This window comes from Pinus tabuliformis, chromosome 5_1 (genome assembly GCF_031772625.1).
Source record: "Pinus tabuliformis cultivar Carrire ecotype Pingquan chromosome 5_1, CPIR1, whole genome shotgun sequence".
In the NCBI taxonomy this organism is placed as follows: domain Eukaryota; kingdom Viridiplantae; phylum Streptophyta; class Pinopsida; order Pinales; family Pinaceae; genus Pinus; species Pinus tabuliformis.
Window position 1 is genome coordinate 612,141,608 of NC_142305.1, and position 26,845 is coordinate 612,168,452.

At 38.2% G+C, this 26,845-nt stretch overlaps 1 protein-coding gene across 2 annotated transcripts in view; it reads right to left on the reverse strand.

Annotated features, from left to right (window-relative positions):
- The window catches only part of LOC149166414 (DNA replication factor CDC6B-like), a 388,798-nt gene that overhangs the window by 73,075 nt on the left and 288,878 nt on the right, over nucleotides 1-26,845 (reverse strand). For both annotated transcript variants that reach the window (XM_089431340.1, XM_089431341.1), the window contains 4 exons: nucleotides 24,167-24,216; nucleotides 23,727-23,862; nucleotides 23,289-23,378; nucleotides 23,025-23,087 (listed from right to left, as the gene is read on the reverse strand). In XM_089431340.1, coding sequence (XP_089287466.1) covers nucleotides 23,025-23,087; nucleotides 23,289-23,378; nucleotides 23,727-23,862; nucleotides 24,167-24,216 — 339 coding nt within the window. The remainder of the gene's footprint in view (nucleotides 1-23,024; nucleotides 23,088-23,288; nucleotides 23,379-23,726; nucleotides 23,863-24,166; nucleotides 24,217-26,845) is intronic.

Consider the following 26,845-nt stretch of genomic DNA (forward strand, 5'->3'; position numbering starts at 1 on the left):
CTTGCCCTATTGTTAGAAGAATCTTGGATAATGGAATGTTTGGGACAGGTGATCAAATAAATGTGGTAGGTAGCAAGTTTCCTTTGTCTATGGATGATTGGATAGAGGTCAAGGAAAATAGTCGTGATGTTATGAATCCTTCATCAGCTTTTAGTATAAATAACCTTGAAAATGAAGATGACATTTTGGCTAGGTTATATGGTGAAAAACCCTCTCCTGAGCAAATCTTGGAAATTGCTAGAGATAAAGGTTTGACCTACCAGAGAAGGGATAAAGATCAAAGCGGGAATCAAATTCCCCCTCGAACTTTTAACCCTGGTTTAAACTCTGGATTAGATGTCGATTTGGGAAGTTGGTTTAACAATGCAAAAATCTGGGTTCCTGTCTCCGAGATTGCTAAAATCCCTTCCCAAAGAGATAAGTTATTAAAAGCTATCCAAGGTCCTCAAGTAAATATTTCTCAACAAAAGAATCAGGAAGTTGACTATCATGATGCTCCCATATATTTGCAAAGCTTAGATGCAGATAACAAAGATCACCAGCCTTTCTTTATCACCTTATTAGTTAATGGATATAAATTGAATAATCGCATGTTGGATTCTGATGCATCAGCTTGTGTAATGACTAAAAGGGTCATGGAACAGCTTAACTTAAGAGTTTCCAAACCCTACTATAACATATGTGCCACGGATTCTAAGAAAATTGAAGTGCATGCTTTGATCAAAGATTTGCAAGTTCATCTATCAGTTTAGCCAGACATCATGATTGTCATGGATATTGTTGTTGTGGATGTGCCTGATGCCTAGGGTATGCTTTTATCCAGAAAGTGGGCCTCTGATCTAGGAGGAACTATTCAAATGAATTGGTCATATGCTATGATTCCTTCTCCTAGGGGTGATGGTTTTGTAAGACTAAATGGAGAACCCGAAAGAAAATTTCATGTCAAAGATCCTAAGAGACCTCACAACGAGATAATCAAAGAGCAATCTGACATTGGGAACTATGCCATCATGTCTAATTTCATAATTCCTCCCGATGATAAGATTAAGGACCTCAAGGATAAAGTTTGGTATATGTACTTCGATGGTGCATCGTCTAGGCATGGTAAAGGTGCTGGAATAGTGCTTAAATCTCCCCTTGATCACATTTTCAAGTTTGCCTATCGATTAGAATTTGAAGCAACCAACAATGTCGTTGAATATGAGGCTATATTGTTAGGGCTTGAATTGGCAAAATCTTTGAAGATTAAGTTGCTTAGCATTAAGGGGGATTCTGATTTAGTTATTATGCAGCTTAAAAATAAATTCACATGCAAAAATCAAAGACTAAGGAATTATCGAAATGCTGTGTGGGATACTATGGAGCACTTTGATGCCCTTGACCTCAAAGCTATCCCAAGAGAGCAAAATAGTTTGGCAAATGAACTTGCCGTAGCTGCTACTACTTTCTAGTTATCTGATGAGCTAATTAATGATAAGATCAAAATGGAAGTAATATTTAGACCATTTGTTCCAGATAACTCAGAGCATTGGCAGGTCTTTAATGATGAAAAACAGGTCATTCGTTTTCTTAATAGTCTGGATGAGTTTGAAGATTTCCGGATAGATTCTCAAGAGGATGGATGTTTAAATTATGAGCATATCATAAATCCTACTCCTAGGAATGTGGTTGCCTTAGAGCAACATTTTGATCGGCATGATGCCATGAAGTTGAGAGAAGAAAATAAGATGGACACGGGCGAATATCTCGAGATAAACATTGGTACTTCTGAAAACCCAAAGATGGTTAAAATTGGTAGAGGTACTAGTGTGGAGGAAAAAAAAAAGTTAACTAATTTACTTCGCGAATATCGAGATGTTTTAGCTTTTTCTTATGATGAATTAAAGGGCTATAGGGAAGATGTCATGGAACATACTATCCCCTTAAAAGATGAAAATGCTAAACCCTTTTGCCAGAAACTTAGGCAAATTAATCCTAAATTAGCCCCCTTGGTTCAGAAAGAGCTTGCGAAAATACTTGCAGCAGGAATTATCACTCAAACAAGGCATTCAACATGGTGTTCAAATCTGGTGATTGTTAGGAAAAAGAATGGTACGATAAGGCTTTGTGTCGATTTTCGAAACCTTAATCTAGCATGCAAGAAAGATAATTACCCTTTGCCAAACATGGAGACTTTGTTGCAAAGAGTAACCGGTTCTGGAATGATGTCGCTGCTAGATGGTTTTTCTGGATACAATCAGGTATGGGTTAAAAAGGAAGATCGTCATAAAACCACATTCACCACACCATGGGGTACCTTTGAATACATCAGAATGCCGTTTGGATTAACAAACGCTGGGGCTACATTCCAAAGGGCTATGGATTATGCCTTCAAAGGGTTAATCGGGAAATTTATTGAAATTTACCAAGATGATCTTACTGTTTTTTCTAAAGATGGTATCAGTCATGTAAATCATCTTAGGCAGGTTTTCGATAGATGTAGAGAATACGGGATTTCTTTGAATCCAGCTAAGTCTGTTTTTGGAGTAACAGAAGGGAAATTACTTGGCCATATCATTTCTAAGGATGGAATCAAGATCGATTCTGAAAGAATTGAAGCAATCCAAAAGAGTCCTCTTCCTCATAATCTTAAATCCCTTCAGTCTTTCCTTGGAAAGACAAATTTTATTAGAAGGTTTATTCCAAATTACGCAGAAATAGCTAAGCCTATTCAAAGTCTTCTAAAGAAAGATGCAAAATTTGTTTGGCAAGAAGACAGCAAAAAGGCTTTTCAAGAAATCAAATGTGCTATTGCAAGAGCTCCTGTCTTAGTTAGTCCCGATTATTCCAAGGATTTCATGATTTTTTCTTTCGCTTCCGAAGATACCATTGCTGGTGTCCTGCTACAAAAGAATAAAGATGGTCACGAGCAGCCTATTTCTTTCATGAGTAGGGCACTTCAAAATTCCGAATTGAAGTACAATACCATGGAAAAGCAGGCTTATGCCTTGGTCAAGTCTCTTAAGCACCTCAAAACTTATGTGGGTTATTATAAAATCATTGCTTTCGTCCCACATTCTGTTGTTAAAGATATATTAACTCAAACCGATTGCTTACGGACTCGTGCTAGGTGGGTTACTAAAATACAAGAATATGATTTAGAGATCAGACCCGCCAAGCTAGTCAAAGGCCAAGGTTTGGCTCAAATGTTGACTAAAGGTAACAAAAAGACTCTTGGTTTGTTTTGTCTTAGCAATCTATCTTCGCCTGAGTTGCAAAGATTAGGAGAGCATGAGTGGTATAAGGACATAGTTTATTACTTGATGAATCTTGCATGTCCTAACCATTTAGTTGCTCATAAGAGAAGGGCTCTTAGACTAAAAGCCACTAAGTATTGCCTTATGAAGGATGGCCTTGGATGGAGAAATCCTGAGGGCATAGTGCTTAGGTGTGTTGATGACGTTGAGTCCAAGAAATTAATCTCTGAGTTTCATTCAAGATTTTGCGGTGGTCATTATGCTGCTAGAACTACCGCCCACAAAATCCTGAGAGCTGGTTATTATTGGCCTTCAATTTTTTCGGATGTGCATAAGTTTGTTAGAAATTGTCAAGCCTGTCAACTATTCATTGGGAAATAGAAGCTTGCTACCCTGCCCCTACAACCTGTCATTGTAGAGGCACCTTTTCAACATTGGGGTCTGGACTTCATAGGGAAGTTCCATGAAAATTCTAGCAATGGCTACTCATGGATTTTGACTGCTACGGATTATTTCACTAAATGGGTTGAAGCCATTCCTGCTAAGAATACCACTGAAAAGGTTATTATGGATTTCATTGAAAATAATATCATTACTAGATTTGGTGTCCCTGCTAAGATCACTACTGACAATGCTAAAGCTTTTAGTTCTTCAGAGTTTTCATCTTTCCGTTTCAAATATTGCATTATCTTATCTCATTCGTCAAATTACTATCCAAAGGGTAATGGTCTGGCTGAATCAAGTAACAAGAATCTCATAACCATTATCAAGAAGATAGTAGGAGATAATAAGAAATCATGGGATAGCAAAATCAAGTATGCTTTATGGGCAGATAGAATCACTAAGAAAAAAGCTACTGGTAAATCTCCCTTTGAATTAGTTTATGGCTTGGATGTAACTTTACCTGTGCACCTGAAATTGCCAGCTTATCAGCTCCTTCAGAATTTTTCTGCTAATAAAGATGTTGTTTAGAATAGAATAGATCAGATTGTGGAGTTAGATGAAGCTCGTAGGACAACTTTTGATGCTATATGTAAAAATCAATTTAACATTAAGAAAAGCTTTGATAAATTCTCTCGATCTAGATCTTTGCAGGTGGGAGATATGATACTACTTTGGGACCGCAAGAATGAAAAACCAGGAAAACATAAGAAGTTTGACAGTTTGTGGCTAGGACCGTACATCATTCGAGACATAGCTGGACCAAACTCATTCCACTTGAGCAGATTGGATGGCGAACCACTTGATCTACCTGCGAATGGCCAAATGCTCAAGCTGTTCTTCAAAGATGATATCTGATGCCATAGGGCATCCTTTGTATTGTATTTCTAACCCTACTCCTTGTTATTTCAGCATTTTATTTCTATTTTAGGATTAGATTTACTTTCCTTGTTAATAAATGAAGAGCTTCTATCTTTCATGTGCTTAAATGTTATATGATGATTTTTTAATGGATGCTACTTATTTCTGTTGTGTGTTGCGTGGGTGCAGATTCTAGATTCTCACATTCCTACAGTGCAGCAACGTGTCCCCAAGTAGAGCCAGATGTTGACCACTACGTGTCAACTAACCATAGCAGTGCACCTCCTTTTCTTCGCAAAAGGGATAGTGCTTGATTGACATGTCCGTGCCATTCGACAATCATCGTCAACTTGATCATATTATGTTGTAAACAAAGTCTGCATGTGTGAATTGTAAATAATCTTAGCAGATATGAGTCATGTATGTAAATTGCCTAGGTGGACCTAATTTTCTAGTGATAATCTACGTTCCGGAAGGTTTTTTGTCTCACCGATCCATGATCAGCAGAGTTTTCCTTCAGCCTAACCCCAAAGCCAGAATGAATTTTGTCATTAGAATCTTAGAGGAATCCTAGTGTGTTAATTTGCTAGATTATAGTTGTGTCGCAGAACTGGGTGGTTTATGAGGGTCTATGTCAAATGGGTTTTCCCCCTTGAGAAGTAAAGTTGTAAAAGCCATGATGTAAAGTGTCTTGAGGGTTAGAAAATGTTTTAATCCCCTCATAAGTCGTAAGTCCTAGGTCCTAGGTGATTTTTCCAAAGGCTAAGTTCGAAGATCCATTAAAAATAAAAAATTGAAAAATTGAAAAAATAAAAAACAATAAAAAATTAAAGATATAAATAATTAAATATATATATATATATATATAATAAAATTTTAAAATTTTAAAAAAATAATAATTAAAAAAAAATAATAAAGTAATAATATTTTTGAGTAAATAAATGCAGAATTTCAATTTTTAATGCATTAAAAAATTCGACGGATGAGATTAAGAGATATCTTGGTCCTCATCAACAGTCGAGATCATTTTGACGTGGATCACTCGAACTAGCTGTTGGGAATTTTTCCTTTAAATAGGGTGCTAGGGGTCATTTGAGATCTGTGAGTCTTGTGCTGAAGAAAGCTCTCTTGTAAACTTTTTCTGGTGCTAATAAAGAAAGACTTTGGGGTCGAAATCTTGCTGGTGTTACTCTCCTGAAGTGCTGTGAGCTATTTTATTTTCTGATACCATTCAAACCCTAGCAAGTGAACAAACAAAAAATTCATTTGGATTAAAAATTTTAAATTAAAATTAAAGGGAAATAAGAAAGTCTTATTAATTGATAATAAACAAATTTATTTTATGAATTAAAAACAAAAATTTACTAACTAACCAATTGAAAAATAAAATAATAATAAAATTAATAAATAAACTAATTTAATTAATAAAAAGAATTAATCAATTAAGATTTATATAAATTAAATTAATAATAAAATTATATCATGTGTCGGCCATTATATAAAATTAGGGTTCTTAGTTTATTTATATCCAGGTCGCTTGCTCTCTTCTCTCAATAATAATTTCTCATTCATATTCTTTCTGTTTCGTCCTGATGATGGACCCCCTTTGGGGTTTGAAACGTTGGCAAAATGAACAAGAAACTGTGGTTAATCCGGGTCATGAAGCTACAAGAAACCTCCACAGAAGCCTAAAATCTAACAGTGTTGATAATATCGGTATCGGGAAAATATCGGTGAGGGTCCGGAAAATATCTTATCGGCAATATCAGCGAAAATATCGGTAAAATATCGGCAAATATCGGCAAGCATAAAAAATGCATAATATATTCATTTTTTTCAGATTTCTAACATATAAAGCAATAACAACATGAACTAAACACATTGGCACTTAAATATGAAGAAGGCATTGATATATATGATGTCAAATAGAAATGATACATCAAACTTCAAAGGCGATACCAAATCCTGCTGATCCCTGATAATTGTCCAATCAAGGACTCAAACAAAATAACATCACATATCCTACTGATCCCTGATAGTGATAAATTGATAATTGTCCAATCAAGGACTCAAACAAAATAACATCACATATCCTGCTGATCCCTAATAGTGATAATTGTCCAATCAAGGACTCAAACAAAACAACATCACATATATAAAACTTTAAAAGTATTTCATCATCATGAGTTATAAACTTATATGTAGCAAAAGTTGCAAAACAAATAAAACTAGCAGCTATCTATCTGAGACCATTGGCCTCTCCCTAGCAGCTTTCTTTCTATCTTGTCCAGCAATTGCTTCATGAGCTTTTTGTATAACCTCTGCACTAGAAACCATACAAGGCATCACATCTGCATCATATGCAGAGAGTTTAGCTAGATGGTATTTCAATCGTGTAATCCCTCCTGACATCTTGGTCCCACACAAGTTGCATGATATATATGCCTGATTTGCCCCACCAACAGCCTCCCATACTCCCAAAATGGGTCCAAGGCTTTTGGCATATTTGACATTTGTAGTGAACTAATTCAAACCTAGGGCACAAAAAAAACAAAAAATTGGCATTAAACCCCCCAACACAAAATGAAAAAATAATAAGTAATAACAACCTCATTCAAAAAAATTACTACATTATTTGCATTTTGCAATGTGAATGAAAAATGGCAATAAGAGGGTGCATAAGAAAGTTGAAAAAAAAAAAAATGAAGCTTGCTGTCCAAATATGGAGAAAACCCTTGCATTGGTTCATGGGCATGAAAATCATAGCAAATGGAAAAAAACAAAGAAACAAAATGTTGGTAGGCAAAGAGGCAAGCAAGCATAACCCTAAATCTATGAAAAAATCATTAACGTAGGGGTTTTTAAGAACATACCTGCTAATGGAAGAAATGAAGTTTGTCTCACTATTCTTCAATCTTTGATCCACAAAAAAATCTTAATTGGTGGTGATAATCGTCGTTTGATCTTCAAACCCTCCTTGACAAGCACCACAAAACTCTTTCCCTTTCTTCTCCAACACTCAGAAAGAGAAATGAAGAAAAAAAAACCAATTTTCGTTTTTTGTAGCCGCGGAAAAACACGCCCGACGATATTTTAGATCGTCGCGCGATATTTTCGAAAATATCGCCGATATTTCGGAAATCGCGCGATATTTTCGGGGCGATATATCGGCTCGCCGAAAATATCGCGATATTTCCGATATTCGGCGATATATCGCTGATATTTTCAACAGTGATGGCAGGTATCTCCATTGCATCTGAGATCTAGTACTGTTTTTCTCTCTTTATTGATGGTTAAAGTGAGCTGTGCAGGAAACCCTTATTGAAGAAGATCAGTGGGCGTTTGGGGAAGTTCTTGGCTGAACCAGCCAACTCCCGCAAGCATTTTCTTGTAGAGCCCAGCCAGTTTCGATCTCGGGTTTATCATTTAAGTTTATTTTTCTGAATTGCATGAGAGATTTCTGAAATTTTTTCATAGTAAATCTGGAACTTTGATAATATCACTGTTGATTATTGATAAATTTGGCTGTTTAAGAGTCGAAAAATTGTAAATATTGTAAATTTTTAGCTGGGGTTAGGGTTTTCAGTTTCGTTTCTTGCACATATTTTTTTGGGTTTTCGGTTCTTTGTCATTGCAGGTTGCAGGTACAGGCTTTGAGAAATTTTCAGGGTTTCATCAGGCAAATTTGGAGCAGGAAAGATTTAAATTTTTGATCAGGAAAATCTAAAGCAGGGAATTTTAAATATTGATTTTGTGGAGAGCTTTAGTGGTTTTCCTGGGCAATCTGTTTACTGTTGCCTGGAGTCTTCAAATTTTTTGAAAAAAATTCGAAATTTGGTTTCTTCAATTGTCCAAACCCTTGGACCTGCACTTCTCCATTCACCGCTGCCAAACCTGCACCCCTGCGTTATTCCTCTACTGTTCTCCCTGCAAACTGCAGTCACCAGTTTCTTTACGCTGCTCTTCAGTCCTCCGTTCCATTTTCAGCAACTTGCAAACGCACATTTCATTTTTCTGTTGGGCAGCATTCAGCTCTCAGCATAACCAGCATGTTGTTGTCTTCCTCCTACGCAGTCTTAAATCGCATTTGCAATCAAATCATAGCGTCCAGGCCCGCCTTTTTGTTGAACCCTCCTCGCGTCACTGCTCACATCTATGCGTCACCTGTCCTGCTATCAATTTTCAGCTCCCTGCACAGCTCTCATGCAGCTCCATCTAACCCTTCTGCTGTCTTTTTGCTCCCATTCAACCCTTCGAAGCTGCGTCTGGCTCCCATCAACGTAATCCTCTTTCAAATCGTTTCCCTCAGTGCTGACCAGGCATTCAATCTGCACCTGCAACTGCTCGACGGCTTCAATCTGCACATCGCTCCCTTGCAGTCTTCATCGCAAACCCGTCGAGCACCCTGTCGTAACCTGCATTCACGTGAACAGTCACAATTTTTATTTTTAATTTTGTATGGTTAGTACGTTCTAGGTTTAGATCGTTTTATTTAGATTTTAATTCAAATCTTTACATTGTAGGTTTTGATATATATTAAAAAATCAAAAAAGGAAAATTCGATTTTCATTTATATATATATATATATATATATATATATATATATTATTTACTTAGATTTTGGTTTTGTTCGATTTTGACTTTGAATTTAGAATTTTATTTTTTTGATTAGTTTAGGATTTAGATCTAATCAATTTTCTTTTTTACATAGTCTTAGACTTTAGCTCTTTCATTTAAAATTTTAAAACCATAAAAAGTTTTAGTCCTTAGTTTTTACTTTTGATTTTATTTAGTTTAGAATTTAGTGTTTTAAATTAGATTTTAATTATTTCAAGTTTTGTTTACTTTAGTTTTAGATTTATTAAATTATTTTAGTTTTTTTTCATTTAAAAATATAATCATAAAAATTCCTAAAAAATTATAAAACTTTGAGAAGACAGAAAAATTTTCTTTTCTTATAGTTTAGATTTAATTTTGTTAGAAGTAAATAATTAAAAAAAAAATTGATAAAAGGTTTCCTTTTAGTTTAGTTCAATTTTTTGGATTTATAGTTCCATTTACTTAGTCTTCAGTTTTGTTTTATTCAAAAATTTAAAATATTTTGAAGGCTTAACAAAATCTTGGAAATTTCATTTTGGACGAATTTTGCAGTGTTTATGTTCCATTTCTTTATGGCTAAATGCACTTAAAGGTTTAGTTAAAGTTAGCTATGTGAAAGTGGCAACTGATCAACATTTAAATTCTGTGATCTTTTACCATTTAATTTTTCTTTAAGTTAAATTGTTGGATCATCGTTAAAGCATTGTGAATTTACTGGATATCTTGCATTGCTTGGGTTATTTAATGATAAATGTTTGTTTTACATGGTATATATTTCTGCAACATCTAATCATTTAATCATTAACTCCACAAGGCACTGGTCCATTAACTTCTAAATCAATTAAGTGCTTGTTTTCCCTCGTGTCTCCCAACCCAACTAGTCCGCAGTTGGTCATTCATTTTCCCATAGGGTCTACCCCCCTTAGCCGCGGGAGACAGGCTTAAATGGAGAGATCGGGGATCAGAGTGACAGCCCCCGTTTTGAGCGTTGTCGTGACAATCTGTGCAACAACAGGACCCAAGCAGGGAAAATGTGAAAGGGCTTGTAATGAGCGGAGGGGAGTGATGTATATGGTATCGGGAAGTGGGACCACATAACCAAAATCATGATTTTCCATGTAGTGTCGCTTCTAAAGCTAGTAGCCAATAAAGGAGATCCCACGAGACTAGGATAAAAGATTAAGTGACTTAACCCCCAAGTTGAAGTAAGAGAACAAGAGTACAATCAAACCCCTTCCTTCTTCCAAGTCTCCCAGTAATCCATGTCCAAGTGTGCCCAAGAAAAAAAGCATAGACACCCAATTACATAATGAAAAGTCATACCTTCGGGATTGGATGGCCCACCTTGAAACACACGATCATGACAAATGAGCAAGGGCACACAATCGCTGGCTTAGGTGGAGGAGAATGGTAGCACATCAAGCTATCAAGTGGTTGCAAGGGGTTGTTAGCTACTGACTGAAGATAAATCTAGGAGAAAAATTCTCTTGTAGGGGTCATCCACTGGTGGTGGGTAACAGATTCCATGAGAAAAATGTTCAATTATAATTTTTAGAAGAGACTTAAAGTTAAAATTGAATTTAAATGACATATTGATATATTTATATTATGACATTTATTAATAATAAAATTATAAAAAGTTTTAAACAATTAACACTGTCTGTAAGAAGATTAACATTGTTAATGACTTCTTGGCTAAGAGCTTGTCTTCCTCAGATGTAAGGCATCTGGCAGGAGCGAAAGATTGCACCCTTACGGACCACCAATGGGTAATTCAAGGTGGCATGGTTTTCCTTGAATAATAGTGATGAGTCAGCATGCATTCACAGATAGCAACCAGTGATGGCTATACCCATTGATGGTTTTCCAATTGAGTTATGATAGGATTTCCCACTGTTTAAGGAAAAAAGATTATTATTGTTGTAAATCAACACTGTAAAAAATTAACATAGTCTATAAAAATTTAAAATTGTCTGTAAATTCTTCTATAAAAATTTAAACTTATTAAATATAAATGAAAAAATTAAAATATAACATTGAATATATCATATTTTTAATATTTAATATTTAATAAATATTAAATATTAAAAATGTTAAATTGGAAACTAGGGCAAAACTCCATGTGGGTCAGCTTATTTATGGCAGCTGATAATTTTATTGGATCCCTCTCGTCGAGAGGTGTAGGATTGATCCAAAGATCATCCGATTCTGATAAGTATTTATGGAGATATGAATTTATTTTGTTTATGTAATTATAGTCAAGCCGACCAGCTCTTATGTAGGCTCTAGAAGCCCAACCGACGTGTCTATTCATCATCCTCATTTTGGTATAAATAGATGAGGATTTGATATCATTTGCACACACGTATTCTTGAGGTGATCTCCTCTCCACGTCTGGGTTTTTGGAGAAGGAGAGAACCAAAAGAATACGCTGGCCTAAGAAGGAGCCCTAGCTGCAGATGATGCCCTAGCTGATCCAACGCAGTCAATTACTTATACGCTGTTCAGGAGGAGACCTTATACGCTGTACATAGAGACTTGTTTATGTTGACGTAGCTTAAGAAGATGAACACAATTCGCAAATTCTCTCTGAAATTTCACATATACTAGGAGCAGAGCCGCAGGGATTTTCGGTGAAGGGCTTGACTGCACCTCGGATGGGTATAAGGTGCAGTCAAGCTAGATCTCGGTTGGATAGAACAGAAGGAACCTCAGATGGATAGATAATCTCAGCATAAAGATATCTCTGCTCTTTCAGAGGTACAGTATTGACATAATAACTAACCGCAGTAATAACAATGATCCTACAGTTGTCATGACAACCTCGACATTACAATGAAGGGTATTCAATCTCAGAAGCAATCGCGGATCAGGGTTTGGATTTGCCTCCATTGACCTCGACATTCTCTCCAAGCATAACTTTGGTCTCGACATATCTTTGATGCAGTAGATCTAGGTGATATTCCTGTAGCAGTCTCGGTATACATTCTCGGCATAATCATGACAACCTCGACATTACAATGAAGGGTATTCAATCTCAGAAGCAACCGCGGATAAGGGTTTGGATTTGCCTCTAGTAACCTCGACATTCTCTCCAAGCATAACTTTGGTATCGACATATCTTTGATGCAGTAGATCTAGGTGATATTCCTGTAGCAGTCTCAGAATAATGAACAACAATGAAGTAGGGCTACATTCTTAGCATCACTATGTAGAAGATCTTTTCATATATCATCTCGGCATTCAAATCTGTAATGATATTAACGTTCAAGTTAGATGCAACATATGATCACTGTATATATTGATATCAAGGAATGATCTCTGTGATATACAATCTTATGATAGTTATAGGATCATGAGTCCTGATCTCGATACAACTCTTTGAATGGTGGTATGAAAGATGATCTCACAAATTTGATCTCAGTGGCACTAATGTGAATGTACATCAACGATGATAGGGTGTTGTCATACGCTTGGTAGCAGTGATGATGGTGATCTCAACATTCGCAGAATAAGGGATTGATGTCTTGGTCAAGAAGGATGTATATACGCAGCTAGGACAGGCCTTCTATATGCTACTCATACGTTGTCCTAAGCCGCAGTAAGGAGGCCTAGAAGAGACCCTAAATCAGTTGAAGTATGAGGACTGAGAAGTGTGCCTTCACCTGAGTTCAGATCTGTAGTCCTTGTCATCAGAACTATCTTGTCATCTTCATGATGAAATATCTCTGATGTCTGATCTCTTATTTTGGCAAGTCAAAGTGTTGACTTCAAATGTATTTGTACCTCTCTCTCTCTGCTGAACTTTGAAGATAAAAGAAGAATTGATCAAGGGTTTCCCCACACATTGTGGGGTTTGTCCCTGGCTTGCGCCATATCTTGTGTCCTCTTGTCTTGGCTTGTCTTCTACATATTATATTTATGTTCTATCTGCAGTTTATCGTAATGCTGATGTGATTGCTAACTGTGAAAATTTAAATAAATTTCTCTAGCATAGAACATACCTAATCTTAACACACTGTTTAAGGAAAAAAGATTATTATTGTTGTAAATCAACACTGTAAAAAATTAACATAGTCTATAAAAATTTAAAATTTTCTGTAAATTCTTCTATAAAAATTTAAACTTATTAAATATAAATGAAAAAATTAAAATATAACATTGAATATATCATATTTTTAATGTTTAATATTTAATAAATATTAAATATTAAAAAAATTAAAATAACACACCTATATTAGTATGACAACAGAAGAGTTGAGGCCTTGCGAGTCATTGTCTATTGGGAAGGAGTGCAAAGCCTATGGTTTTCAAGGCTTTTTCAATCAACGAATAAGCTAAAAACTTGCAAGGCGATCTACTTAGCCTTATGGCGCAGGGGAAGGGAAGAGACTCAACAACAGTGACCTCCTCCCATAGCAGAGAATGAAAGGGGGAGTGTAGGACAAGTGAAAACCTTATTATGAGAATGAATCTCTTGAAATCCATGACTGGAATACATACAACAACCTGGGTGGACCCTGAATCCTGGATATTGCACACTCGTAGCTATAGAACCATGAATCTTTAGCGAAGTGGGCCATCTGGCCTTGCGGAATCACGCAGAGAAGGAAAGGCTAGGAAAATAAGACCACTTGCAAGATCGAAGACTGGGTCTGCATTTGCTGCTAGCCGCTTACAAGAACAAAGACAGGGTCTACATTTACAAGATCGAAGACTGAGGGTTGCATGGGTCTACATTTGTTAGAGGTGTATGTGCCTACGTCGAGGACTGAAGGTGAAGGAGGAAATGTGGTGGTCCCTCTAAGAGAGGAGAAAAGGTGCATGAAGGAAATGAGATTAGGTTAGGTGTTGAAGTTTCTAAGTTTACTTAGTTAGAAACCCTCCATGCACTTTATCTGATTTATTCCTACCTACTTGTTGTTTTGCTTAACAAATTATTTACAATGTAAATATTGAAAATAAATACTAGTGCATGCTCAACATATTACAGATCAACAACTAAAAGAAACAGAAACAAATTTACCATATGACGTCGTTGTTTTTGGACTAATGTCCCCGGAAAAACCCAATGTGGGAAAACAGGTGCAGCAATCTGAGGGTTTTCTTATTAAGCAATATCAGAGTACAATCTAGGTGTCGAAATGGCCTACCCAACAAAGAATTTCCTTGGAAGTAATACCTCTCCGTTTCTAACAAATCTATTGGCTGAAACCCTGGATAATCCTTCCGGCAGCTACTCAGCACTAATCTGCCCTAGAAACCCCAGCGTCTGCCCAATCTGGACTGCATAAGCCTCTCCTAGCCTATCTTGGCCTATGTCAACCCCGGGAGGCCCTACATCAGCTCTTTGAGCCTCTGCGTCAGCTACGCTGGCCTCTTTGGTGCTCTGCGCAGCACTTCGCTGCCTCTGCGTGGCCCTGCGTGAGCACTAGCTGCTCCTGCATCACTCTCTCTGGCTGCTTTGCTACTCTCTCGGCACTATCTCTGCCTCTCTGTCTCTCTGTACTCAATGCCCCTCAGCTGCTCTCCGATCACTGATTCTATCTCTCTTAGCAAACCCCGCTCTAGAGAATAGAATGACTGATCACTCTGGTGTCTCCTCCAAGTGACCCTCAATCCTCCTCTTATACTTTTCATGTTGACATCTCAACGGTTGAGATTAAGTCCCTAATCAACGACTAAGATTAGATCTTGATTGATCCATGTCTTTTGGACCATTCTAACACAGATTCATATTAATAGACATTAATATTTTATTTTCCCTAAGTTTAGACTTAGGGACTCCATTAAAAATATTAATTATTTTAATATCTCCTGATCTGTTTAGAATCTGCCCAAACCCTTTCTGGGTATTGGAAATCTCATGTGCCCCAACCTCTCCACCAAATTTCGTGGCTAGAGAACATCCGATGCTACCCCAAATCAACACTCCCTCTTAGCGAGGACTGTGCTCTAGCAATACTCCTTACTGAGTATTACTCTGATCATTTGGCATCAGTACCTGTGCTGATGCTAGGCCTTCTTGCCCAACATCCTCTGCACTGTTGCATCCTGTACTGCTGCCCATGGTTCTGCCACTGCCACTGCTGCATCTGTACAACAGCTCCCTCTACATTCTTGCTGCTGTTGGTCCTTTCTCCTAGCACTGCTCCTCCTCTCATCATGTTGCATCGTGTTGCCCATTGCTGCACTGCAACTCAGTTACTGAGAAGTAAGTAACTGATCTCCCAACTGACCTCCCTGTTGGGCTAGAGACACCCACTGATGCTAAAGCTACCTTTGCCGCTAACAAGTGCTCCCTCTCTGACCTCTGTGCTGTTGCAACAACTCACTGCTTCTCGCACCATTGCACACCTCTATGTGCCATCCTGCACTGGTGCAACACTCTTGTGCCTCTCGCACTGCTGCAGTCTGGTAGCCTTGCGCTGTCTTAGGACTCCTACACTGTAGCTCTCTCTACCCACATCAGCCAGTCCTGCTACTCCTCTTCGAGGCTCCTGTAGAAAGGTCTAATCCAAGAGGTTGGGTACCTCGAGGATCCTGCCCCTCATCGCCTGTAGTCTACCTGACTACAGCTCGATGTCTCCCCACTTCCTCTCAAGTGATGTGTGTGCACTCATGGCACAGTCATCGTCTGTCAAAACTTCCTTCTCTACCCGTGCTGGCACTGCCTTAGTCTCGGAAGACTCTCCCTTACTCTTCTTCCTTGGACACTGGGTCACATAATGACCCAGCTCCCCACAGTGGAAGCACTTCATCTTGGAGAGATATTTCTTCTTCCGCTTCTCCTACTTTCCCTCAGATGCTAGGGCCATGTCTTCCTCCTCCTGCTTGACTTTGATCCCCTTGCTACTACTACTTGTCTTCAACTGCCGTCTGATCTCTTCCTGGCGAAGAGCTGCCCACATCTTGTCCCAAGGTGGAAGTGTCCCTCTGCCCAGTATACTTTGGACAAATACTTCCCAGTGTTCTGAGACAGCATTTAGAGCTATCCTCACCATTAGCTCCTGATCCAGTGTCGCCCCTATAGCAGTCATTGATCTCAGATCTCATTCAGTCCTTCGAGGAAGGTGTCAATCTATTCTCCCTTCTTCATCTGATACGACCTCAACTGATTTTCAAGCAACATTCTTCTCTGCACAGAAGTATGCTGGTACAGCTTCTTGAGAGCATCCCACATCTCAAATGTTGTTTCCTTCTCAGCTATGTGTGGTACTACATGATCCTTGACCCCGTTAAGGATAATGCTCTTGGCCCTCGCCATCGCCTCCTCGTACTTGTCATTATCATTGGGGTCGACTGGGATAGCTATTACCTTCAAGGCGAAGTTCTTGACATGATTCCTGTCAAGTACGGATAAGATTCTGGCCTTCCAGACTACGAAGTTCGATGCTCCATCCAGTCTATCCTAGTCTCTTACTCCGTGTAGTGCCATGATGCTCCTCTACTTCCCTCCTGGAAGTTCTCTGTTCGACTCCTCTGAGTCTCTACTTCCTGTCTGGAAGTTCTCTTCTGGACTCCCTCTGAGTCCTGATTTCCCTCCTGGAAATCCTTCTGCCACTTGTTGAGATGCCCCCTACTCTAATCGTCTTGTGCAACCACACCACTAATCCGGGTTCCTTGGCTAGAAACCCTCGGTAGCAACTCCTCTGGCCTTGCTCTGTCAGGTACTGTTCTGACTACAGTACCTCACCAACTCCACTCTGCAATATTCTTGCAGCCTTCTAAACCCCAACAACTGCCTATCTGTGGACTGCGTCAACCCCTCTCTGCCTCACGCTGGCCCTGCGTCACCCCGGATGGGTCTGCGTCAGCCCTAGGAGGCCCTACGTCAGCCATCTGGCCCCTCTGCGTCAACAAAGCTGGCTTCTTTGAGGCTCTGCGCAACTCCCGGTTGCCTCTGCGTCACTCTCCTTGGCTTCTACGCTGCAAGAAACAACTTCTGTCACCTCAGGACAGTTGTTTTCTGCTGCTATTTCTCCACTCGGATGATGTCCTTTAGTCCTCTTGTGATCTGTAATCACGCTTTGATACCATGTTGAAGTTTCTAAGTTATCTTAGTTAGAAATTCTCCATGCACTTTATCTGATTTATTCCTACCTACTTGTTATTTTCCTTAACAAGTTATTTACAATGTAAATACTAAAAATAAACACTAGTGCATGCTCAACATATTACAGATCAGCAACTAAAAGAAACAGAAACAAATTCACCATATGACACCGTTATTTTTGGACTAATGTCCCTGGAAAAACCCAATGTGGGAAAACTGGTGCAACTATCTGAGGGTTTTCTTATTAAGCAATATCAGAGTACAATCTGGGTGCCGAAACTGGCCTACCCAACAGAGAATTTCCTTGGCAGTAATACCTCTCCGTTTTTGACAAATCTAATGGTTGAAACCCCGGATAATCCTTCCGGTAGCTACTCAGCACCAATCTACCCCAGAAACCCCAACGACTGCCCAATCTGGACTGTGTCAGCCTCTCCTAGCCTATCTTGGCTTGCGTCAGCCCTAGGAGGCCCTGCGTCAGCTCTCTGAGCCTCTGCGTCAGCTACACTAGCCTCTCTGGTGCTCTGCGCAGCACTTAGCTGCCTTTGTGTGGCCCTGCGTGAGCACTCGCTACTCCTGCGTCACTCTCTCTGGCTGCTCTGCTGCTCTCCCAACACTATCTCTGCCTCTCTGTCTCTCTGTACTCAATGCCCCTCAACTGCTCTCCGATCACTGATTCTATCTCTCTTAGCAAACCCTGCTCTAGAGAATAGAATGACTGATCACTCTGGTGTCTCCTCCAAGTGACCCTCAAGCCTCCTCTTATATTTTTCCTGTTGACATCTCAACGACCGAGATTAAGTCCCTAATCAACGGGTAAGATTAGATCTGGCTTGATCCATGTCTTTTGGACCATTCTAACACAGATTCATATTAATACACATTAATATTTTATTTTCCCTAAGTTTAGACTGAGGGACTCCATTAAAAATATTAATTATTTTAATATCTCCTAATCTGTTTAGAATCTGCCCAAACCCTTTCTAGGTATTGGAGATCTCATGTGCCCCAACCTCTCCACCAAATTTCGTGGCTAGAGCACATCTGATGCTACCCCAAATCAACATTAGGTCTCAATAAATAAGTCATGGGAGAAATAAGGCATGCCAATCGTGTTTTTCATTTTTATTTTTTAACCTAGGGTCGACTGATGGTCAAACATCTCCAATTTTTAACTATTATTTTATTATTTTACTTAGGAGGCCCATTCTAGAACTCAAAATTCCCCTAATGAGAGCCAAATGATTGAAGAAAATATAATAGGATGGTCAAATAACAACATTAAAGAAGTTACATGAGTGCTTGGGGCTTTATTCAAAAGGAAGGTCTTAATTAGGATGAGGATCTAATGGGTAGAAGATATGTTATGTGCCAGTAAGGTAATTGATTTCATCCTAAACATGGTAAAATTATGTAAATTCAAATTTGGATGAAAAAATAAGAAGTATTAGCCTAAACTGCTCATGAAAAAACTTGAAACCAAGGTTTCATGTGTTGATTTGGGGTAGCATCGGATGCGCTCTAGGCCTCAAATTTTGCAGGAAGGTTTGGGCACATGTATTCCAAAGAACCCAGAAAACGTTTTGGGAAATTCCACCTAGAAACAATTTTATTAAAATAATTAATATGTTTAATGGGCCCCTATGTCTAAACTTAGGAAATTAAAAATATTAATGGGTATTAATCTAATTGTGGGTGTAACTTCTAGAAGAAGACGAGAATCAAGCTAAAATGATCTTATCCATTCATTAACTTTAATCTAGGCCATTGAATGTCAACGAGAAGATTATTTAAGGAAGCTTGAGGGTCATTTGGAAAACACACCGAGAGATCAAGAGATCTAATTTCTGAAGTGAGAAGTTCTTAGGAGGAAATTCTGATCGAGGAGATTTCTTGCAGAGAGGGGCAGTGAGTATCCGGAAGAAGGAAGTTTTCCTAGGTCGAAGAGTACGACGCAGAGAGAGGGTTGAATGACATCCAGAGAGAGGTAAACGCTGGCCCACGCAGAGCTGATGCAGTGGCAGTGCAGGCCTTAGAGGGAAATCGAATTCCTGCTATGAAAATCGAGTTTCAGCAGCTGGGAGCTAGGGTGTGAGACCGAGAGGCAAAGATTCAAATTTTCTAGCTAGCAGAGGGTCCAGAGAAGGAGCAACGTGATACCCAGTAGAGGTGATGTAGGAATTGCATAGGAGTGATGCAGTTCTGTGCAGCAGCTACGCAAAGGGTACACAGAGGCTCCAGTTCAACGTGATCAGACTTAGATTCTCCTAGTGACAGGGTGAGATCATTTCACCATTCATTTTGTCCAGTTTCTCTCTGTATCGGATTGCTAGTTGAGCATCCAAGAATTGTACTTAGATTTTCTCCTGCATAATAATAATACCCTCAGATTTGCTGCATCGGTTTTTCCGGGGACATTTGTCCAAAAATAACGGTGTCATTGTGTTGTATTTTCTTTCTTGCTCAACTTCTTGTTTCTGCATATATTTTAATTAAGTGAAGGTTGTAGTGTATGTATTACAATATTTACCATAGGAAATTGCAAGTAATTTGTTTAAAGGAATTTAACAAATAGGAGTAATATCATTAGTTGCTACAGTAGGGATCCTGGTTGAGGAATTCTCACAACATGGAGCAATAGCATTGGGAGCAGTTTCCAAAAATCCTTAGAGCAAACTATACTAGAACCATCTATTCTATATATATATAATAGAATTAGTTGCAAACTATATGAAAACATGCATATTTGTACATCAATAAAGATAGAAATGGCATCCATAGTACATCAATGATTAATCATTCGAGCATCAACCATCGACAACCAAGATTCTATCAATTACAGACAAACATACAAATTTTTAAGCTATATAATAGAAAGGAGATCATTAACTTAAGGAATGAAACAGGTTATCTAGTGACTGTCAACAATAACATGATCAAATAGTTATGCTTACAAAATAGGCCGATACACATCAAAATATGAAGACAAAAAGGTCCAAAACAATAAACTAAGCAAGTTTCTAAACACCTCCTTACAAAATAAGTTGTCATGTCCCCAACAAATAATTTTGCTAAGGAAAAATCACAAATTTGTAATAATGGTAATTAACTAATGTTTTGACTTAGGATAAAAGGGGTTGGAGGAATAAATTATATTTGAGGAGTAAAATATGACTAACTTAGGGAAAAATTGAAAATTAAAAGGTTGGTGGCTTGTGAGAGCCACCCAAAGAGGAAATTGAACCCCTTGGCGAAATTCAAACCACGAGTGGAGGAAGGCAAGAAGGGGATTCAAATTAGTGAGCCCACAAGGAATAGAAGGGGCAACAATTATAAATAGGACAAGCAAACTCATTTTGGGGGTTCCTTGATTGTGCATTTTCCAACTTAGAGTTTGCTTGAGCTGTTTAGCAAAGTCAATTGGTGTTGCTTAGCACAGGGATTTCCAAACGGAAAATCCAAACTTTCTTTCAGTGAATTCAGAGTGTCACCATAGGGGAGAGATTGGAGTTCATTAGAAGATCAATTTCCAGTTGATGTGATCCCATTCCTTCACTAGTTCCAGCCAGTGCATGTTTCCTGGAGGACGCAGTGACAAAAGTTTACGGAGCTGAATAGAGGTTCTTTCAGGGGGCCACAACTACAAAATTTGTAGAGATATTCCTTCAGGGTGAGTAAGTCACTTGGGTGATTTGCAGGGTTGGGAACTGCAGCTTTTGTGAGAATCAAATTTGTCCTTTTTAGGGCCTGTACAGGGGCTTTTTGGGCACAATTTGCAGCACAAAAATTGAGCAGGATTTGAGCTGGTTTGGGCAGGAATTTTCCTTACATTTCCGGAGATAATTTTGCAGTGAATTTCCAGCCAATTTGGGGAGAGATTTGGAGCAGAACTACAATAGATTTCTGCACTTGGAGAAATTTGCACCAAATTTGGGTATTTCCGGGCAGTCAAAATCAGGCCAAAAGCTTTCTGGGTTTTGTTGCTTTGGGGCTGAGGAGCTCAGTCCTAATTTCACAGAATTTTTGGAGCAGATTTGAGGCTCCAAATCACAGTTTGCCTCAAGAAGCAACAACAACAAATTTTCTGAGCAGAGCATACAACCAGTGAGCCTATTTCAGCGTGGAGATTTCTTCATATTCATTTAGGTTTTGCATGTTTGCTGTAGCAAGCCTAGGTGCACTCATTCCACTTCACTTGTACCCAGATTGACATTGAAAATCTAATAAAATGGCTCAGCTCTATTATTTTTGCTCAATAGTGCTCTGATTTAATTTGCATGTGTGGAGTTTCATATTTGCATGCATTGTTTAATGGCTGTAGCTAGTTCATGATTTTTATATTCACTGTATTTCTCTAGTTAGAATATTACATAAGTGTTCACCAATTGTGAAAGTGCCCATGTTGCCAAATGTTGTAGCTGTGGGGTAGCACTACCATGCATGTTCCACCACTCCTTGACAAGTAATGTTCCACCATTGCTTATATCAGGATCCCCATCATTAATATCATCCTTCACTCTTTTTTTGTTGTCCACCCTTAGCCTCTACCTCAATCATCTAAGGACATTAGTCGACACCACCCAATTTTAATGAAACAACCTATCTAAGCCTTAAAATATGGTAGAAAAAGCTTAACATGCTTGATCAATGATTTTTCTTTGAGTGAACAGTACATTTTTGCTAAGGCCATGACCAAAGAGTTCAAAAATCAACACCGCCAACATTGGGGTACATATAGGGCTTGATGCTATTGATTAAATGCCAATCACATGCCCTCATATACATTAATTTCCGATGAAATGTTGCAATCCCATCAATTTGATGCAGTTGGAACCACTCAAATATCCCAAAACAATTAATGGTAATGTTAAAAATTTAAGTAAAATGACAAAATTTAAGGGGGGAATTCAGAGTGCTAAGAGTCCTGCTTTCTCTTGTATCGACTCTCTTTATTATTGTACATCAGGGCATTAACCATAGAAAAATATAAAATTACAACTTGGTGTCCTTGAGGAAGTTTTAGCAAGCCTTAATGCTCAGGAGGTCCTCTAACTGTACTAGAACCAACTTGGCTCCCTTTAGTACTTGTCCCAACCAAAAATGGATATTAATATTGGCTGAAGTAGGTATGTCACAGTACCACCTCCTGCAAGGAAATATCAAGAAGCCGTTGAGGGAAAATATTATCCGGCCTGTACTGGGTGCACAACCAATGGTGGGCACCATTCTGGAGACAAGGCCCTCCAATAGATTTTCACCCAGAATAGGCTGGGTAACCTTGTCAACTTTATTGACTACAGAAGTCGAGTCCTAGACGCTTTCTCTAGCTCAGCACTCTGAAAAGGTCTAAAGCCACTGAGGAACTGCATAGCAGTTTATTACAAATAATCATACAGGAAAAACCTATCCAAAGCCATAAACTAGTCCAAAGAAATTATAGATTAGCAGAAAAACAAATTAAGTGTAAAACAAAGCCTCAATAAGGTGCTTTCAATTTCACAAATATGTTTTCTCAGTCCACTCTTCCAGTGAGATTACATTTGCAGCAGCATTAGGTAGGATGCCATCTCAAGGCCAAGATTACTGTAATAGGTATCGTAGATCCTTGTAATGATTCAAGTCAAATGTAGACACTTTCTTTACTACATATAGGTTCACACTAGAAAAGCAGATGTCAATATAAATCTCAGCATGGTCTGCAATGTATCCAAGACCAGGAAGAGGTTGGGATAGACACTTGCACTTTCAATTATACAAATTATTTAGGTGTGGCAGCAAAAGGCAATCTATTATCACAACCATACATAAAATTACTGAAAATCATACCTTACCTCCCCTAATGTGGCATACTTCTTCCCATTGCGAAAGAGCTTGACTGCCGAGCATAAGACCATCTGCATAATAGTAGGGTTACTAGATTTCGCAAATCAGACATCCAAATATCGTCAATACATAATAGAATCAGAAGAAACTTAATGATGCAATGTGAAAGTGATCTCGTCTAATTTATATCTTTGTATTTTCCTTGGAGATGTTTTCTACAAATTAAAAATCAAAACTTGGTAGACAAATCTAATTCAGGTGACGAGGTATACCTGCTGATGTTGTGGTAGAGATTGGATAGTATCAACAACAGCTGATTGGAATGTCTTCGCTAAAACACTTGCCATATGGTCAATTCTTACCTACAAAACCACATCAGCAGACTCAGCTAAATGACACTCGGAACAACTTCTATAGAAACAACAGACAGTAACCTTATAACAAACCATTCAGATTTCTAAAACATGAAAGAAATAACTTTAAAGGAAAACTCCAAACATTATTTGTGATATAATGTCTAAAGAAAAGTGCTCTAGAGGATGCAAATATAATCAACAATATCAGTTAGGAAAACCCACATAGAATAGTATAATGATTTTCAAATTCAACAGAATCAATTAACAAAAAAGGACACTTATCTATTTGCCATCCATTATATAGAGCGGTATAGGAAAATATATCCTTGTTATTGCAATGTGTTGTGTACTCACCTTATACATATCTTGCTTCGTTACACTTTCCTCAAGTGGGGAGCTCAACTTTGTAGGAAGAGCTTTTTTATCGGAATCTATATTTGAAAGATTATTGGAATTTCTTATTTCTTCCTCTAGCATCTCAACGGCACCCCTGCAATAAATCATAATTACCTGCTGCTCAAGAATTCAAGGAATTAATTGAAACTCAATGAGATTGATTTTGTTTTCACCCACATTAAACATTGTATGAGGAAGTAACATGAAACAGTTGCATGAAGAATGGCAGCAGAAAAAGAGAGGTGAAAGAAGATACCTGAATACTGTAAGAACTTTGAAGAAATGAACTTCAATTTAAAATTTTGGATCAGACACAGGAAGCTAAGACCTAGTGCTGTAATTTTAAGTCCAGATATATGACAGTCTAGATAATTAAGTGTTTTGGAGTAAAACAACACCTGCACACGAAAAGCGCTTTTCTCATATCCCCAGATGCAGCAGCAACTTTCTGCAATCTTCCATTGAATATAGTAATTAGTATCACTTTCAGGAAAGACAAACAAATATTGTCTATAGTTCATATGAATCAATCATTTTTCCATTATAAACATGGTTAATCTTCACTTCGTCTACAAATCCAACATTCTCATACATATCTTTATGAACAAGCCTAATAAACCTTAAAGCTCATTATAACCCCTTTCACCATATTTCCCACCTGGGTCCACAAGGAATTAGCCTCCCCCTCCCCTTGTCCACACTTTGGGTCGGTCCTGGAACAATGCCCCAGAGGTTGATGCAGCTAAAAATAAAGTAAAAAGCATAATTTGGCCACTCTCAACAGGAAATGTACCATAAGATGCAAAAGATAGCCAGGACATACAAATTTAGCACGTGGGCACCATGTTACTTGGGAGCGGGAGTGGGAGCGACCATTTTCAAAAGCTCCCGGTTTGGGAGCAAATCCCGGAGTGATTTTTTAAAAATATATATATTTTTTATATTTTTTAATTTTTGATACATATATGTCAACAAAAACATGTAGAATGATGAATTAGATATAAAAAACATAAAAAAGCATAGACTGAACCATATAACAACAATCATCTAGAAGTTATAATCTTCATCAACCATGTCCGCAAGTTAGTAACATAGTAACATACAACATATTGAGTCTCATGATTCATCAATCTTAAAGTTTCAAGCTTTCAAAATTCAATATATAATATTTATCATCATTGATCACCAAAGTTGTACTTGTAAGCTAAGTGTAACCATTACAACAAATAATATCTAACGTGAAATGAAATGTTATAAAATGAAATGAAATGAAACAACTTTCAACTTTCATGAAGCATCATATTCATAATTCATTACTAATGAGTTATAATTGCCAACTTCAAACTTAAATTGTCATATATTGTTTAAAAAAATATCATAATAAATATGAAAGAGTCAATAGTTATAAAAGCTACTAGAAACTAGAAAAGAGAAGTAAATCTATTATCTATTTCTTATGCTTGGGCCTCTTGCCACCACGAGAAATGTCTAATTTTTTAGTCTTGTTGCAAAATCAGGATCTTTGTCATTAATATCACCCTCCAAGCATTAATATCCAAAGGTATCTTTGTCATTACCTTTGTATCTGTATAGGGATCTTTGTCATTAATATCACCCTCTAAGCATTAACATAAGATAGAAAAAGCATAGCATGTCAAGTCAAGATTTCGTTGGTGTGATGCGTACATTTTTAGAAGGGTCATGATAGAGGAGTTCGACAACCAATGTCACTAACATCAAGGTACATAGAGGGATTGGTACTCTTGATTAAATACGAGTTCCATACCCTAATACATGACAAAATTCAATGGAAACATTGCAATCCCCCAATCCTGAAATCCTGAAAAACTGATAAGTCTGCTAGATTTTGAATGAAATCTAAAATTCTACTTTCTCCATATGAAATCCAATGAGGACGAAACCACTCTCAAACATCCTGAGTCATTTCATGGTAATGTTAAAAATTTAAGTAAAAGGATGAAAATGAAAATTAAAGAAAATGTCACTTTTATTTTAAGAATTTAACATTACCATGAATAGAATATCAATACTAGGGCCTAGACTTGATCATTAAGCTGCCCCACTCAAAAACTATTTGTTTCTTTCAAAAAAAATTGCATTTCGAACATTACTACAAAAAAAAATGCAAAAAAGTCAAAACGCTCCCGAAAAGGCAAGGAGCGAAATTTTTTTAGGGAGCGCACTCCAAAAATTGCTCCCTTTTCGGGAGTGATTTCGGGAGTGCGCTCCCGCCCGGAGCGCGGATTGGGAGCGGGAGCCGGGGGGGGGGGGCGCTCCCCCGCAACTATGCGTGGGCAAAAGCCAACATGAGCTTTACCCTCTATCATTATGGCCATCACCCTGGTTCCTAGGGCCCCTATATGAGCAACCTACATCATTAAGGAACCCATGATTGTCCCAACCCCTGGTGGGCGATGAACTGCCCAACCTTAGGGGTATTCACTGCTACATCGTTCACATCATGCTCTCATCCCCTAGATCCCTAAACAATTATATAAGAAACATCAATAAAAGGTAAAGGGCATATGAAGAAGGGTGGAAAAACAAAGGTCGTGGTAACTCATGTACTGCGATTTCTCCCTCCTACATTCGTACACCCAAGTGTGGGCTTTCCTCATCATGATTACACATGTACTATGGCATGTGGCTGGACCCTTCCCCTGATGTCCCACTCTGTTCCATCATTATATCACATGACACTTTCCACTTAAGGGATGTACCATGGACCTGTCACTCCCTTAGAGATTGAAACCACTTAATAGGGTCCTTAATTAACCTCCTTGAACTTGGATACACTTGTATGTTCTAAAGCCCATTATGAAAGGCCATACCACTATGAAGTGTCCACTTGGTTCCACAATTTGTAAGCTCAGTTACTCAATCGCACTGACGATTTCTTGTACTGAAAGGTGAGGAGACACATTGGATCTTATATAGGATTGCAGGTGGGTCTTCATCTTGGGGTTTGGTCTCCCTATACGGGGTCCAAGCCCTCTAGAGGGTCATATTGGCATTTGTAGGGTGAGCGTAGAGAGCCATGGGCCTCCACTATAGTA